Here is an 18,896-nt window from a genome sequence, read left to right on the forward strand (position 1 = left end):
ACTTTCTAAATTGATTTGTCTTCTTTGTAGTGAATATTCCCTGACAACACAATGGTACCTTACTGGGGACCTAGCCTGGTAGGAGTTGGGCTTGGAGCATTGTCACCAATAAAAGACTGTGGGTCTGAAAAGTCTCAGTGAAGTGCTCAGCTGGGGCCTTGTAATAACTAGTGTCAAGATTAGTGGTGTAGGAGATGGATAGTTTTATGGAATAGGAGCTCCTGATCCTAGAGTTTGTTTTTTTAAAATCTACTTTTGGGTAATGTTTCACTTAAAGATCTTTTTTCAGAGTAAAATTTGTTATTGATGAGAGTTTAAAACTTTTATAAACTTGTATGTGTACATGTTATATTAGAAAATAGATCTTTGATCAAGTTTTCTCTCAAAGGTATTATTGAGTATAAGTTGAAAAATAAGCTTCTTTTTGTTAGGTAGCTTGAGTAAGTCTCTTTATGTTCTATTTTCTAGGCAGTAGTCCTAAAACAGTGGTAGTTGTCATTGTATAAATGATTATAAGTTTGTTAAAAACTTCTTGTTTATGTGGCTAAGGGAAAAAAACTTTTTACCTTTGAAATAATTTTTGAAAGTTTGGCTCTTGGAAAATTTATTGACATACAGCCTCTTTCTTGGGTATTGCTTTTTCCACCTCAGATATGTATATTTATATATACATACTATATATATGTGTACATATTTATATATAAAATATATTTTTATATGTACATATAAATATATATATAAATACATGTATATTTATACAATGCATATGTTTTCCAAATGAATAGCAATCAATTCGGAAGACTAGGGATTGATGTATGACAAACACTGAATTTTATGGGAGTTAAAGAAGTGACAGAGTAAGTTAGATCCAATTAGAATTATCTTTTCAGAGTAAATACCATTTTAGTTGGAATTACTTAATAGCCTGAAAGGAAGAACTACCATTGCTATGATAAACATTTGAATTAAGTTATAGAAGTTGTTGATCCAAAGCCAAATAAGCCAAAACAGTTCTTGAAATTTTGTGACTTTCTGTTGTAGAATAGAAAATTAAGTTGAAGCTTATCTTCTCCAAACTATATAGGCTAAGGCAGCGGTTTTCCAAACGTCTAGATTTGGGCGACCATTGAAGTTTGGGAATTTAAAAAAATTAGTGTGTTTGACATAGAGGCGCCAGTTTTTAATTTTGTTAAGGATGAACACTTACAAAATACAAACAAATTTCATGTACCATCATCATCATTTTGTAAAATAAAGGAAATTTTGACACCAAAAATGTAAGAGGTTATAAACTCAAGGTAAATGATAGGTCTTCCCAGGAAAAGAAAATTACCTACCTTTTTAAATGTTTATTTCCAAATATTTCTTTGTTTTTATTTTCTGAACCGTTGTCCTAGATGAGTGTCTAGATGTCTTTGTATTTTCTGTAATCAATAGATGGCATAGTATTTCATAGTGAAAGTACAAAATAAGGTACTTCAGACATTCATATATGACTGAAAAGTGAGAAATTTTCCCCATATAGATGTACCAAATTTAATCAACCATGCTGATGGCCTTTAAATTGTTTTTGTTCTCTTACAGTGCAGCAGTGAATGTTCTTGGAGCATATTTCTCTGTGTACATATGTGAATATGAATATAAGATACATTCTTGATACAATATAGCTGGATGAAATGATATGTGCGCTTAAATTTTTGCTGGATAGTTCTAAGATTGCTTCCTTCATTCCCCCTCATATAGGTTGTACCACATTTGCTTGCCCACCAAGGATGTATGAGAGTGCCTTTTCCCCACACACTTGCCGTAGTGTATACTTTGTGTAGTGGTTTGCTCATATAAAATACATGGGTACATGAGCCACAGAATAGTATCAGTTTTATTTTGGTAAAATAGCAACTCATTTCAGTTTTAATACACTTTTATGATTAAAATTGAACATTTTCATACTTGTTTAAATGTTCTTTATTTCTCTTTCTGTCAACTGTTAATGTCATTTGTTTACTCTCTTGCTGAGTTCTATTATGATTTTTTTTTCAATTTTTTTCCTAGAAAATTAGCTCATAATTTCTAAACATTTCATTGAAAATTCATGTGACTTTTATTTGGCATAAGGTGTGAAATAGGGAGCCTACTTGATTTTACTGAATAAAAGCTAGTTTCCCAAACTTAGGTGAACTACCCTTAGTGTGTAAAAATTTTCCATGTTTATTGGATCATGTTCGGGATTCATTCTCTTCTGTTGATCAGTTTTCTTTTCATGTGCCTCTTCTGCACTGCTTTAATTAAGCTAAACTTTATATTTTAATAGTTTGTCAGGGTTGTTGTTTGGATTCCCTCTTATTGTACTCACCTATTAACTCATTTTAAACATCTTCCTCATAGATTTTATATGTTTATTTGTTATATAAGCTTACCAGGTTCTAATAAGATAGAATAATTTATGAGATTTAACATCTTTGTGATACAAATATTCCTCTATAACATCATTATATTTCAATCTTTTTTTCTCTAACAGCATTTAGAGGTTTTTTTAAATATAGATTTTATTTATATATGTAAAATCGATATAGGTAATACTTATATGCTGCAGATTACATAATATATAACATATAAGTATATAATATAGTAACATATAGTATTTCATGTGAAATATATATAACATTTGTATAATTTTTTACATAAATAAATACATTAGTTTTCCCCCAGTCATTTAACTTCTAGTTATTTTAAATTAGGTCTTCTTTATGTAGAAAAATCATTTGTCTGTTCTTATTAAATATGTAGCTGCCATCTTACCAAATTATCTTGATAGTTTTTTAGTTTTGTTGTCCTTGGTTTTTCAGGTAACCATATCTGTCTTTAATGTTTATAACTTCTTACTTTCTGTTACTTATTGGTACCTTTAGAAAAATATTAAAAATAGGAATAGTAATTGTGTCTCCACTCATGACATTCCATTCATTGTCTTGCTCATGAAATGAATGAAAACTTTTCTAATAATTTTAGTATCATATATGATGCTAGCTTTTTAGATTAGGATAGGATACAAATGATTCCTGTTTTTTGGAAGCTGTAGTGATTTTGGGTTTTGATCAGAGAGAGATTTTATCATAATTTTTGTGTATTTATAGAAATATGAGGGTCCCCCCATCTATTTATATTGTTTCCTGAGATTGACTAACCATTTGCTTCTGGTACAGATCCCCATGGTACTGTATTTTTCTCTGATAAATCACTGAAGTCTGAAGTCTTCCTTTTTATAAAAAAATTTTATTTATTTTTACTTCTAAAAGACTTTATTGAAGTATAGTTGATAGGCATGTTATATTAGTTTCAGGGGTACAGCATAGTGATTTGGCAATTCTCTTACTCATTTCTTATAATGATAGGTGTTAGTCACCATCTGTCACCATATAACATTATTACAATATTACTGATTATATTTCCTATATTATACTCTTGATCCATGTGACATACTTATTTTTTAACCAAAATTTGTACCTCTTAATTCTCTGTAGATAATTTTGCCCATTCCCCTATCCATCTCCCCTCTGGCAACCACCAGTCTGTTCTCTGTATTTAAGAGTGTTTGCTTTGTTTTTTATATTCTGCATATAAGTGAAATCATATGGTATTTGTCTTTTTCTGAGTTACTTCACTTAGCATAATAACCCTCCAGATTCATCATGTTGTCGATGATAAGATGATAAGGTTTTATTCTTGTATTTATTTGTAGTTTTAATTTAGTCTTCGGAAGTAAGATTTGTTTGTAGACTGGAGGGGTGTTATTTACATCAGGTATCAATACTACTTGGCTTTATAAAAAGTCACTGAAAAGTTTTCCATCTTTCTTTGTACTGAGTTAATTTTAAGTAGCATTGGAGATGCATTTTCTTAAATGTTTAATAGAGTTTATCTGTGAATATATCAGCTTCTACTGATTTTAGACTCTCGTATCTTTTTAAAACATATTTCTTTTCTGTAGAAAAGATTTGTTTATTTATTGCTTTTTTTAAAAGATTTAATTTATTTGTCAGAAGGGGAGAGGGAGAGTGAGCATAAGCAGTGGGAGAAGTAGGCTCCGTGCTGAGTAAGGAGCCCAGTGGATGCGGGACTTGGTCTCAGGACCCTGGGATCGTGACCTGAGCTGAAGGCAGATACTCAACCAACTAAGACACCCAGGAGTCCTGATATATATATTTTTTCTTTTTTGGCTTTATTTTGGTACTTTGGTGTTTTGTTTTGTTTTTAAAGATTTTTTAAAAAATTCATTTATTTGACAGAGATCACAAGTAGGCAGAGAGGCAGGCAGAGAGAGAGGAAGGGAAGCAGGCTTCCTGCTGAAGCAGAGAGCCTGATGTGGGGCTTGATCCCAGGACCCCAGAATCATGACCTGACGTGAAGGCAGAGGCACTAACCCACTGAGCCACCCAGGCACCCCTACGTTAGTGGTTTTTCATTGAAATTATCAACTATTTTCATTAAGATGAGCAAATTTAATTTTATCTTCTTCTGGAGTTATTTTCCCCACTTTTCCTTATTTTGTTTATTTTTACAGTTAGCCCCACTTCCACCTTTATAATCACTACCACCTTGCTCAAATAAGCATCCTGTAGAATACATTTAAACATAATGTTTTTGTTAACATTTTATAAGTAGTTAGTTACAAAGTTCATTTTTAAATGTACATTTTAATAAAATGGTTGCAGAACTCTTGAAGTGACTGCCACAGTATTGAAAAGCATTGACCTAGTTGATATTATACTATTAAGCAATAGTAAGACAGTGTGATACTGGACTTGGGCAAAATATTCCAGAGAGCATAAGGACAAAATAATGTCAGAATAACTAAGAATATTCTGAAAAAGATGAAGAGTGATACTAAATTCATTGTGAAATAATTAATATAGTAATGGTATGGATAGACAGACAATAAAATAGTCCAGAAAAAGACCTGAATGTATGAAAGAATTATAGAGGATTAAGGTATTTTATTTAAATCAGGAAATTTAAATTTACTGAGTAATCTGAAAATAATGTTACGACATTTGACTATTAGGAAAACATTTTACATTATGCCTTTATTTTTGGTATCAAAATAAAGCTGCATAAAAGTTTTTTCTTTTTTCTGTACATATGACTAGTAAAAAGCTGGGAATTCCTAAAAGTAATTTTAGTGTGGAGGGGGCTTTTTAAAGGACTGGCACAATCTGGAAGCCATAAAGGTAAACACTGATAAATTACAGTACATGAAAATTTAAACTTATTTAAATTTATGACAAAAAGATCAGTAGCAGCCCCTTTCCCTTTAGTAAAACATCCATTGTAATTGTAAAATCAAGGTCTAGTTGAGAAAAGAATATTCTGCCAAACAAATAGGACAAAGTTCCATTCAAGAAATTAGTTTAAATATGGTGTTAGGTGTGTGTGTATGTAAGTAGCCATTCAAAAAAAGTGAAAAATCTATTGGTATGGCTATGGAAAGGGTCTGTGACATAATTGAATTAATAATTCAAGAAAGAGGTGTGAGACCAGTAAAGTATGTTCCCGTGTACATATCCTATATATCTATATACATGAACACTCTTCATAAGTGCATAGGACTTTTTTTAGTGGGTTACAGGACTTTTTTCCAAACTCTTCATAGAATAGTGGTTATCTCTTCAGGATAGGACAGTCATGGGTTATGATACTTTATATTATGTAACCAGAAATTTTGGAATTTTAAAAAAAATAAAATGGGTAGATTATATAATGAATTTTTTAAACATTAAAGATTTTATGTTGCAAATGACTTAAAATAAATTTGTATATTTAAAAAGGAAGAACTCAGTTATCTCAGATTTATATAGCCAAATCAAAAATTTCTAATGGCGAGGGGCGCCTGGGTGGCTCAGTGGGTTAAAGCCTCTGCTTTTGGCTCAGGTCATGATCCCAGGGTCCTGGGATCGAGCCCTGCATCAGGCTCTCTGCTCCGCGAGAAGCCTGCTTCCTTCTCTCTCTGCCTGCCTCTCTGCTTACCTGTGATTTCTCTCTGTCAAATAAATAAATAAAATCTTTAAAAAAAAAAATTTCTAATGGCGAATGCTGATAAAATGTTAAATATACCTAGCTTTGAAATCATCCTATAAAATGTTAAAAACTTTAGAGGGTTGTAGACTCACCTTATAAATTTGAAGAGATATGTGCTAAATACAGAGATTTACAGTATTAGGTCATCAGAACTGTTAAGAACTTAAGAACTTAGAGAAAATTTTTGGCCCTTTTTAACTGGATGAAAAGATGAGCTTTATGAGTAGACATTTTGCATGACACTATTGGAATTTCTTATAGTAATGTATTTTTATGTAATAGTTTTAGCTTTAAAAAATTACAAGTCATTTCTAAACTTAAATATCATATATAAGTACTTAAAAAATTTTTTAGTTATATGACATTGTGGTGAGGCCATGGACTAAAAACTCCTGAGCTGCATTTTGTAATAGGTATGAAATCTCTTAAATTTATAATAGATTTACATGTGCAGATTTAAAATTTATACCTGGAGACTTAAATATCACACAACTCATGATTAGGTGTTGTTGAACATGTAATTGTTTCTGGATTTCACATTATACTATGAAGTTGTGCTATAAATCATGACTATGAGTTATTCTGGTATGTTGCTAACATTCATTTATATTCCTTCATGTTATTTTAATTTGAATGCACGATTTCCTAATCCCTTAATTTAGCAAATACTAAGTTTGACTTTTACCTTACATAGTTCTGAAAGCTTTGTAGGAAGTACTTTAGTTTCAGTAGAAACATTCAGGGTTTTTTTTTCTTCATGGAGATACTTAGGTTTCGTAAGAGTGATACACGTTGAGCATCATATATTTAAAGATAATGTGATACCTTATTGATATAATTTTTAAATAATGTGGTACTTTACGCATGCAGAAGTATTCTTAGATCTGTTAAAGGTTTCTAGTTTGTAGTTACTACATATGTCATTCATAAATTAACAAGAATTAAAATACAATAAAGTACATTTAGCCTGTGGATCCTAATTTAGACTTCAGTTCAGAACCTACAGCCAGAATCTTGAAATGTCTTGAGATTGTTGCCTTTAATAGCCATTATCATTGTATTGTAAACATGTAGACATAGTAATAGTCACATACTGGCCATTTGTAGAATAGCTCTGCTCAATCATGAGAAAGTGTACTCATTTTCTTTTTAAACTTATTTCCAAACACAAAGCTGATTTTAGAAGTAAATAACCATAAAAAGTAAGTTATAAATTATAATAATAAATAGTAAATAGAGAAATAACCACAAAGTAAATGGATAGGTATCTTCACTTTTGTTTTACTAATTTAAATATTAGATACTATAACATTTCATTGTTTAGAAATTATTAATATTCTGCATTCTAATGTTCTTAATTATTTTAGGCTGCAGTTCATGGAGCTCGTTTCAAAGGGCAGGATCTAAAACTGGCATGGAATAAACCAATAACTAATATTTCAGCTGTTGAAACAGAAGAAGTTGAACCTGATGAAGAGGAAGTATGTTTTTTTTTTTTTTAATTTGTGTTGGATCTTAAATGTTCACATTTTTATATGAAATATTTTATGGCTGTGATTTTAACATAAAACCTTTATTCCTGAGCCATATTCCAGGCAGGGGATGTCAGATAAATGCAGACCAACTCTAAATTTTCTGGATTAATGAGAACTATGGATTACTAATCCAAAAAAAGAAAGAAAGAAAATCATATATATACTCAGTTTTCATTTACTCTTAGAAAACAATAATTATTCTTTAGATTTTTATCCACAGGATATCTTGTAATACTTTAAGTTTTAGAGTATATCTCCTACTTATTTGCTTTATTAACATTTCAGGTTTCCTTTAATTTATACCTTTTTAGTTCATTAGCGTGAATGCCTTCTATATGGTAGATACTGTGATAGGCACAAAAATGAATAAGACACGGTCCCTATCATCAAGGAGCTTTAATCGGGAAAGGGGGGTGGTGACAGACACATAAGAAACTAATTATAATGAAAGGCAGAGTGATACGCTCAATAAGAGATCTGAACAATACGCTGTGGGAACCCTGGGGAAGGAGTGGTTATTTCTGACCAAAAGAGTCTTGAAGAAGGTGGTGACAGTGGAGCTGAACCCTAAGTGATAAAAAAAGCTTTCCATAACCAAGAGCTGGGACTGGGAATAGAGTTGAGAGAGACATTGTAGGTGTGAAAGGGGACTAGGTGTTGAACAGTCCATTTTTCTTGGGAACAACAATTAGTATGCTGGCTGAAAGGTGTGAACATAAAGAACAATGCAGTGGGAGGGCCCTTTGCAATCATAAACATAAGCACAGCTCTGTTTGATCTTGAAATAAGCTGTAGGAAAAAGTTGAGGTTAATAAAGGTAAGGTGGGGAAATAATGATTCCATGTTTTGCCTTTGTTAGATTTTCTTAATGGCACTTCATTTTGTTTGAAGAGCATTCGAGGCTGTTATACATATCCATAGTCAAATGCAAGAATAAAATGTGTATTTTGAAACTCATATACATGATTTGTCATTTTATATTTTAGATTATACCTTTGTCCTTCCATGAGTTTGAATTGAATGGGGAGAAAAGCAGGAGAGCTCCTGGTATTAGGTATTTTGAAAAGTTTGAAAAGCAGTCTGAGAAGCTTTTATGAAGGGAATGGGGAAAAGCAAGGAATGCTATAAAAGAAATGTTTGTTTCATATAGCAAAAAAAATATAAATCTATAAATCTTGATAGATGTTTCTACAAGTTATTGGTTGATTTAGTGTCCAGGGTTAGACAGGGTAAGTCAGAGAACACTTATTGATGTTTTCTTTTTTTAAAAACTAAAGGTATTGAGCACTGTTTTGTAGGTGTAGAAGATGGCATAATTTGATCAAGTTGAGGCAGGAGAAATGGCATGTAAAAAGGCTTACTTGGATATTATTTTAGTATCTGTTCAATATAAACCATAGACTAAATATTGTAGAGAAACCATTGAGTGGATAAAGGTTGCTTTTCTTTGTTCTTGAATATTGTAGCTATAGAAATACCGTTTGTATTCGCCTCTTTTGAGAGAAATCAGTATTTAAAAGTGTCACCTTTTTTCTTTTCTTTTTTTTTGGGTAAATTCCTAAATGCATTTTAACCTAAAGTTTCAGGAAGAGTCTTTGGTGGATGACTCATTACTTCAAGATGATGATGAAGAAGAAGAGGACAATGAATCTCGTTCTTGGAGAAGATGATTTGACTGATCATTGATCTGCATATGCTAGAACTCTACCTGTGTTTCATTAGTATTATCTAATGTACTTTTACATATTTGTAAAAACAATTTTTTTGGTAAAATGTGATGAAGATGGATTTCACAAATAGAAGAGAAGCAAACTACCTTCTGATCCTGTATTTTGAAAGATTGATGTTTGCATTTTATTTCAGTAAACAATTGCTAAAGACATCACACTAGAAACATATGCAATGTTTTTATTACATACTTCTACTGAACATTACGGAATTCTTTGGGTTCTTTGTAATTTAATGAATAGGTCTAAAACCTTACGACCAATACTTGTTATAACTTAGAGGATTTTGTTTTACTCCAAATAAGGAATGAATTTGCATTTAAAATCTTAATGAATGTTTTCAAAAATGAATAGATAACATAGTACTCTAACTAAAGTCTCCAAGTTATGTATTCATAATATTACATAGTAGTATGCTTAGGCTTTACTATGTATTAGCCTTTTGTTGGACTTGTGTATGTATTTTACCATATGGGTTTTAATGATAACGGTGTATGACTGCTTTGCATATGAGTCCTTATGCATTCAGATGTTAAAAATAAAGTGGAATGGTCTCTTGAAAAGAAAAGAAAAGAAAAAAAAAAGCAATGACAAAAAAACCCCACAAAGACCAAGACAATGTTCCTTGATTTAAAAAAAAAAAAAAGAAAAAAAAAAAGAAAAGAAAAAAAATTAAAATAAATAGACCATTCCAGATGGTGATCTACCCTTCCCCCCAATTATCACAAAAGGAGCTATAATCACTAATTTATTAATAATGGTTACTCGTACCTTTACAATAATGTACAATCCAATGTAAAAAATTTATACCACTTCAGTTTGGTTTGATCCTATAAATTTTCAACAGATGTCTTAAAATTTAAAAGCAGGCTGATTAGTTTGGAACCAGACTTCAAGTAGAGCTAACATTTGGTGAATAAGAAAACATCACATTACATTTTGGATGTATGAAAGAAAACTTGACCATTTGAAGATGTATGAATAAAGAAATGTACTATAGATACTACTTTAGGAAAACACTGTTTGGTAAGTGTTCCAGTCTGATATTTTAAGTGTGCATTTCCTATTCTTGTATAAAAATCTTTGACATTTGCAACAGTATTGTGATTTTTAAGTGGATTTCTCTGGCAAATGAACATGATCGTTGAAAGTTGATACAGCAGTTTCAGGAAATAAATGCATTCTTTGTAGAATGAGGGGGTGGGAGATTACATATTTACCTTTCAAAATTTATCATTTCATTTGCAAGTGTTTCTTCCCCTCCTGAGATTATAGTGATTATATTCAGTGTCACATTAAAAAAAATCACATTCTTCCCATACTGGGGTCCTCACAGTCACAAACCGTAATTCCAACACCATAGTCCGCTGTCAGTGGGATAACTAATGGAAGCTGTTCCTCTTTTATGTTTTTCCTCCCACACTTAGGGTTAAAGTTGTATATATGTTCTTGATGGTAATACTATTTCATAGGAATGTTTTGGCTTACATTTGGTACATGTCTTAATATTTAAAATTTCAAAATCGATTTCTTTTGTCAAAATAGTGACTTTACTCAAAAACTTCTTTACTTAGATCTGTGATATATTTTTATGTAGTCTCTTGTATGTTGACTATGTGCTATTCTGATTCATTAGGTAAGTTTGTTTTCTTTTCTTTTTAGTAGTCGTGAAAGGTGCCAAATTGGCAGAGGCTCACGTTTCTTCTCTTTACACCAAACAGGTATTATAAAGAAAGAAAATCTTTCAAAGGCCAGTTAAATCTCCATGCTGATTTTTGGCTTTATAATTTGACTAGTAAATTTTAGCCTGATTTTTAGAAATTATTATAAAATTCCCTTATAATGTAACTGAAATTACCTACTTATTTAAATCCATAAATAGCTTATCAGTTTCCCTAGTCTTAAATTTTCTCGTAACCCAAAATTAAAATGTTTTAAGCCATGTTGCTTTGAATGAATCAGAAAACAAGTGTGTTTCAGTTTCGTTCCAAAGAATGCGGAGTAAATATTACATTCATTAGGTTCAGAGTTACATTTTCATTATCATTAAGATGATTTTAACTATAAATATTAGTACTTAATTGCTACTGGATTTTTGAAATTAATGAATATGCTTATAAATACTGTGCATGTACTTTCAAATGTTCTGATTTTAAACTCAAGGTATCCCTTTGAAGTAGTTGCTAATTCCCATTTTACAGATAAGGAAACTTAGGCTAATAGAGATGGAGTGACTTCCGAAAGTCACAGCTAGTGAATGAAAGGACTAGATTTGAATGCAGGTGTTCTGATTTGGGTGCCTTTTTTTTTTTTTTTTTTTTAACTCTACATTGCTACTCCTTCCTAAATATTGATTGAGCATGAGATTGTGTTTGCAGTAAATACGGTAGTTCTTGCACAAAATTGGTAGACGACTTGGTCATTAGCCAGTTCATACCTTTACCCTCCCTTCTAATGCAGCACTTTGTTCATATCTCTGTTATAGTACTTATGTTGTAATATAATTTATCTGGTTTATATGTCTGTCTTCCCCACTAAATTACAAGCTCCTCTAGGAAGGGGACCATGTCTTATTCATCTTTTTATCTCTAGTGATTATCACAAAGCCTGGCTTATAATGGGCACTCAGATGTTTGTTGGGTGAATTAATGAATGAATGCATATTTAGATCTCCAATAATGGAGTGACAATTACCTCCCTTGTTAATTCTTATCAATTTTTCAAATCTCTCCTGAAGGTCTTCTCAGTTATTGAGACCATTTTGCTAAACAGTTGAACAGTTACGTATTGCAACAGTGGGGTTAAAAATACTGATGGAGGAATATACATATAGTCTTAATGGAATTTCCACAACAGTTAAGACTTTAATAATTTGGAGTATTAAATGTTGTAGTCCGTTTCAGGAGTAAGCTAGCCTTTGGTTTCTTTCTGTGTGTGAGAATAGAAATGCCAAGAGCCACCAATCTAGTCCATCCCACTAACTTTTTTATATCCAAAGATGACCTAGCATGGAGGTACCAGATAAGAGTTAAGCGATTTAACTTTTGGTCCCAGCTCTGCAACTGACTCTTTGGCCTTAGACAAATCTCTCAACTTATCCAGGGGTGTTTCCTTGTCTGTAAAATGAAAGGGCTTGGACTAGATGATCTTAAGGTCCCTTTCACACTGTAATTTCCTTGGTAGTATATTTAATATAAAACACTTTAATGTATCTGTGACAGTTCCCCCTACCTGTTGATGGTATTGTTGTTTCTGTCATCAATGGAAACAACTTAGATTTGGTTATGATAGTCTGAATAAATGTGTCTCAGTACAGTTTTGTATATAGTGTTCCCAAATGCTTGCTTTTGCTGGCACAAAATTAATTTAACTTTAAAGTATAGCTCAGCTTCCCTATTCACTAAACTTGGTAGACTTCTGCTTACAACTTTCCTTTTGCTTCTAAACTCAAAAGTCTAAAACTCTTTCTGTTAATGATATGCTACCTAAAACTTGAAACATATATTTAATTCTACAATTCTCCCAACAAGTTCTTTGCTTTAGTACAGATCTGGGCTGAGTTTGAAGTGAAAAAAAGATTCAGAACAGTGTAGGTAGCTGCTACTTAACCAAAAAAAAAAAAAAAAGAGAGAGAGAAATTCTGTATTACTGGTTAAAAGATTGATTAGGATTACCTCAAGGGATGGTTGTCATTTTATATATTTCACTCAATATTTTATGTCTTAAGCAGTGTTGTTTAAATGTTATTGAATAATTGTGAGATTTTAAAAAATTAATTTTAGTATTTAATTGATGCCCAACTATTTAATGAAATCATGTTGCAGGAATGGAAGAGTATTCCATAGCTCTTGTTTTATTGTAATACAGTCAAGTGTATCAACCAATAGTTTGCCATAAAAACAAAACTTCAGTGGTTTAGGCTGATTACCTGCAGAAAAGTATGGCTGAGCTTAATTGTAGGAAATTTCCTGTGACTAGAACTGTTTTATGGGGACTGTATTTCCAATCTTCAACTTGGGACACTAATCATTGGCTCTAAGGGTTACATAAGAAAGCAAAACATTTGCTTGTTTGGTATGTTGAAATATCAATGGTTATTTTAGAGTGTTATACAAACTTTACCGATCTATATTATCTTTTTTTCTTCCCCTTACACATAAAGTGAACCAATTGTAGAAAATTAGTTTTAGTCATCCTAGAATTTGTAGAAATATTTACAAGCTTTTTTTCTTATCTTACACAAAAATCTTTTAATCTTTTAAAACAAAAATATCCTGCGTGGAATTCTAGTTAATTAGTTCACTTTTTGGTCTTTTCTCTCAGGGCTTTTATTCTTCTAAAGCCCTATAAATAAAAACAGAAATTTAGGATTAAGTCATCAATGAAATGATGTTTGTAAGGCAGAGAGAAAATTTCATTTTCCCAGATCTCAGGAACTACCCTTTTCTTGTTAACTTCTTGAACTGGCTAGTTGCTCTCAGGTATGTATACAGGCTTTTAGAGGAGAGTAGCATTTTTTTTTGTTGTTGTTATTTTCTCTCTCTCTCTCTCTCTCTCTGATCATTATATACTTATCAGATGACAAGAGATTATCTTCCAAATTAGCTACCTAAAAGTTCTGAGAAAAAAAGAAATCTTGGTGAAATGACTGCCATTCTCACTATTTTCTAATGAAAACATCATACTTGGTTAGTAGAAAAATTCTGAGTTTGGTAAATAACTTTCTTGCAGTTTATCAGTAATATGTATTCATTACATAGTGTATTAAAAGCACTTATTTGTTTTACTTTTTTTGGTATCAATTTATTATTGTTCCTGATTCCTCCCTCCCTCTTACTTGATTTCATCCATCCAGTAACTTCCCATCATCCAGTTAGTCTCCCCTTTGTATATGAAGCACTGTCTCATTCTGATGTGTTCCTTTTTATTTTTGGTTGTTTAATCATTGTGCTCAGTATAGAATTTTATGTCCTGTAGTGTAATTAAAGAATGAAATGGTTATCATACAGAGTTTAAGGAAATTAGATACACCTCACAATTACTTTGAAATCATTGGGAAATTTAAGAAAATTGTTCTTGCTTTTATTTTTATGTAATCTATCTTGGAATTTGTTTGTGATTTCTTAAAGTTACTTTGCCTACCCACACTTCTTTAACATTTGACTATCTTGTCAGTTACTGCACTTCCTGAGCAGAAGTTATAGATCATGGCTGTGTTGTAGAGCTGTGATCTTTGGCTTAATGTTTTAAGGAGGAAGCATGATGCAGAGAGGTTTTGTTAAAATCATTTAACCCAAAGCTGATTTTTTGTGAAATTTGTCTGCAACTTTGATTTTGATTCCTTTCTCCAATAGATTTTTTCTTAATGTTTAGAAAAGTTGGAGATCAATTTATGGTGTGATTCAGTTTTTAGATTTATTTACAATTTTCAAAGTGTTTTTTAATAGTCTTCTCTTTTTCCAGCAGAGAGAGATCATCATTGCCTGAATTTAGCTTTGTGACTACAACAGCAAGACCTGTTCCTGTCTGGAGACGACTGTTATAATATCATCCTATCATTTAATGTTTGCTCTTTATCAATTTGAATAGATGTTTACATGTACTATAATTCGCATTTTGTCTTTTCACAGTTCTCTAATTGCTACACCTGAGTCCAGAAGTATGTCTGAGTGTGTGCTTTGTCTGACCTTGCTCTTAAACGTCTTCTCCCCTTACTTTATAGCCATTTAGTTTTTAAACACTAAGAAGGAAAAAGACCTCTTGGCTTCCTAATACGAGATAAGTTCAGTCTCAGCCAAGTTGAAAATTGTGTCTAGGAAATCTATAAAGCCATGATATTGTGTTCATTAGCATGAACAATTTAGAATGAAGAAAATGATTAAACAGTTAAGCATCAGTCTGTTTTTAATTTTTCTGGGTTTTAGGATACATTTCTGGGGTTAGGATAGTCACTTAAATAATTTTGAACAGATGCTAAAATACTTTTTTATACACTGTAATAACTTGCCTATTTCTTCTAAATTGTTGCCAAGGCCACTTATCCAAATAATTTTTTTAAAAAGTTTCTTAGCTCTTCAAAGCCAACAAGGAGAACAATTTTCTTTTCAAGTCATACAGGATGATCTGTGGATTATAAATATTGAGAATATCTATTAAATGTCTAATTTACACAGTTTTTCCATATTTTCCTCACTTGCAATCAAGACATCAAAGACAATCTTAAAAGCAAGGGGAAATTGTGTTGTATGTCTAACGTTGTTTAAAAGGTGTATGTTCATAATATTTATTTATAAGCAATATGGGTTAGAATTATTTATAAAGAGTGTGATTAAATCTGATCCTAAATATTCACCCCAAATACCTTTTTTATAATGAGCATCATATGAAGCTTTCAGAAAATTAATTTGAGTATTCCTTCATAGATTCTTATGAGGCATTTGAGAAGTTGGAAAGTTACACTTTATTAGAAAAGCCCAATTATACTTGATTCTATTCATCCTTGTTTTTTTAGTTTCTTTAAGCCATGCTCATATTTTCACTTTTTTTGTGTGCAGTTGACTGTTCTGCAAACACTTTTTTCTTGAGTGTGCAGTGCATTTGTCTTCATGAAAAATAAAAAGAATGAACACATCAATCATAATGTAAATTATTTTGATCCACATTAGTTGATAATTGCTTTGGTAATATTAGGTTTGTGTTTAAAGGCAAAGTACATATATTTCGGAAGGTCTTCTAATATAATTATGACCTAGTAGCATACAGGACATTTTTAAAATTAGACTTTTGTTTTAGTTCATATTCGCAAACTAGCATATAGCTACAAGGAGTTCAAAGATACTTTCCCTCGTTAGTTCAGTATTTTTTCTTTTCAAGGAAAGAAGATTCTCTTCCCTGATGGTAGTGACTTACTTGCTAGGTTAGAAACCCAAAGAACATAGACTGAAGAAAGACCATACTTGTTAACAGTTTTGATTGGTTCTTGGATGCAGACTACATACCAGCACCCTCAAATTACTTTGTCATCTTTCTTTTTCTTTCCCTTGCTTTTAAATTAAAAAACAAAATAAAGCAAAGCAAAATTAAACATGTCATTGGGAATCAGAAGTCGAGATGATTTGACTCTCAGCAAGATCATTGTACTTTTTGAAAATTTCTATGAGAGCCAATAGGTCAGTTACATATTTAAATTCCTGTGTTTATTAATTAAAGATAAGGATTTTCATTATTTTGTTTTCCTGAATAGAATTCTCATGGAGCTATGTGTAGATAACTGTACAGAATCACTTTTGTGTAATTGAATGAAGTGGTTTACCTCTGCATGATTGCATTATGGAAGCCTTTTATATATCTTTATATTTTTCAATATACTTAGATTTTACACTATTAGCAGCTCTAGTCATGCTATATTTGTTTTTTTTTAATAGAGTTTATAAATATTTATGCTCAAAATACAGATCAACTGAATATTTTTGGTCTTGTTTACAAGATAAATAATACTTTAAAGTGATGCAGCCCCTCAAGTGTCTTAGGAAAAAGTTATTGGTGCTAAAAAACCTTTCAATATCATTTTTGAACCTGTTATCTAGACTTCGCTAGGCTTTAATGTATGATCACTTGTGACTTACTCTAATCTAGCAGCATAAAGTGGTCTGCAGTAAGTCAGGTAAAGAGCCCAGCCTGTTAGAATTTAAAAATATGATACAGAATTACAGTACACTTATTTGTGCCCAGCTTCCAAAAAAGAAAGTAGTTTCTTCAGTTTTTCATTAGCTCTTTTGATAAGAGGAATTTGAATTTGGCTAGAATTTAAAAAAAAAAAAAAAAGATACATTCAGCATGGCTCAATTATTCCAAATTTCAAGTGGAAAACTTCTAGTCCTAAAGATATGCTGTAATCCTACTCTGCTTCAAATTCCCATCTGTTTTTAACTGAACAGGAGGCGGCAGGGTAATTCTTACATAATAATAGAACATTTGATGAGTTGTAAAGGGATGTATTATTTACGTTCTACAAGTGTTGCGTTGATGTGTAGATTGTTTTCTACATCTAGAAGACTTCATTCCAGCACCTTAGTGAATGTTCTTAAGATACAGTTTTTAAGTATCAACAAAGCATTCATAGATGTTTACTTTTGATTCTCAGAATCCTGAATCTGTTTTGGATGTGATATTACTTCAGAACATGTTATCTGGCACAAGATTTCCTTTAATAAATGGTTTAGTTCTACTCAATTTCTGTGGATTGTTGAACCTAAAAACACCAAAGGAGTCTTTTCTTGTCTGGAGACTGGATTGTTCCAGTTTTTAATACCTGTGCCCATAAGTATCCCATTTCACGAATGTGTGTTGGCATGGGGAAAAAGTTCCCTGCTCTTTGAGTGGAGCGAAAGTAATTGGTTAAGCTGTAGCAGCTTTTTTTTGGTTTATTTTTCAAAGTGATAATAAAACTTGAAAAAGGTAAAACTTGAACTAGAAAACTACTCTTGTATGCTTAGAATGTTTATAGTATTACATGTTTATGTGGGGTTGTCAACATTTTTATTATTTATAGTTGAATTATGTTGTTTTGTTTGTTAAATATCCATAATGTTTATTATTTTTATATTTTGAAAAATTTTTAAATAAAATAGTCTTACTAAAAACAGTTGTTAACTTTTTAAAATTGTCCTGCATCTTGCATTAGTTATATTAATATGGAATAGAAAGAAGAATTTGCAACCCTCAGGTATTTCACAGTTGAGAATTTTGAAAATATTTATATATGTGTGTGTGTACATATATACACACACACACTCACACACACATATATATACACATATACGTACAAGTGGCTCCACTTTGCCTCTTCTCCTCTACCCTCCATTCCCACTTTAAATTGTTCTAAGTCACCTTTGGTACCAATTTGTTACTGGCCTAGTGACTCCTTTTCTAACACACATACAGATCCTCCATAACCTTCTCCTTAATACCTGCCTCTCTACTGCTAGAATTTGTCTCTTCATTCTATTCGGGGGCCAGAAAGTTTTCCCTTATCATGAGTAATAAACATAACTACTGTGTGTCAAAGAAAGACTGACATATATTCTGAAATGAAATTCTGTAAAGTGCTTATGCTGCCAACCTCCAAAGCCATTGAAAGTTTCTAGAACTTCCCTCTAATTTTCAGTTTTCATCTCCGTGTTTTCCTGATTTGATCTGCTTTCTCAGCATTCAGCATGCTCATTTCATATTCAGTTTCACTGATTGATAAATACTGCAATTTTTTTTTTTTTGTTTTCATTGCAGATACACCTGTCATCTATAATGTGGGTTAAATAAGCTTGGTAATAACGTGTCTTCCACTTGTGACACTGCTTCTACAAGAAAATACATTATCATCTCAAAAGTGCACAAGTCTTGGTACAAATCTAGTTAAAGCTGCTTATGAAATAGTGGAGGTTTTTGGTTAATAATGATGTACTGGGTAAAATTATTTTTAAAACATACTTTACATATCCAGCCCTGTGGATATTTGCACATTGAGCATATTATCAACCTTCACTTAACTTGAAAAAATATT

The 18,896-nt window shown here is 31.6% G+C and overlaps 1 protein-coding gene across 18 annotated transcripts in view; it reads left to right on the plus strand.

The window, feature by feature from the left end:
- Window positions 1-17,564, plus strand: part of RBM26 (RNA binding motif protein 26) — an 86,590-nt gene extending 69,026 nt beyond the window's left edge. For 11 of the 18 annotated variants that reach the window (XM_059144852.1, XM_059144845.1, XM_059144853.1 and 8 more), the window contains 4 exons: window positions 7,443-7,556; window positions 9,191-10,363; window positions 11,000-11,058; window positions 14,801-17,564. In XM_059144852.1, coding sequence (XP_059000835.1) covers window positions 7,443-7,556; window positions 9,191-9,280 — 204 coding nt within the window. In that variant the 3' untranslated portion in view covers window positions 9,281-10,363; window positions 11,000-11,058; window positions 14,801-17,564. Of the gene's footprint in view, window positions 1-7,442; window positions 7,557-9,190; window positions 11,059-14,800 lie in introns of all 18 variants that reach the window. The other 7 variants (XM_059144841.1, XM_059144842.1, XM_059144843.1 and 4 more) reach the window with 7 other exon arrangements.
- The last annotated feature ends 1,332 nt before the right edge of the window (window positions 17,565-18,896 follow it).

This window comes from Mustela lutreola, chromosome 13, assembly GCF_030435805.1.
Source record: "Mustela lutreola isolate mMusLut2 chromosome 13, mMusLut2.pri, whole genome shotgun sequence".
NCBI classification, from domain to species: Eukaryota; Metazoa; Chordata; class Mammalia; order Carnivora; family Mustelidae; genus Mustela; species Mustela lutreola.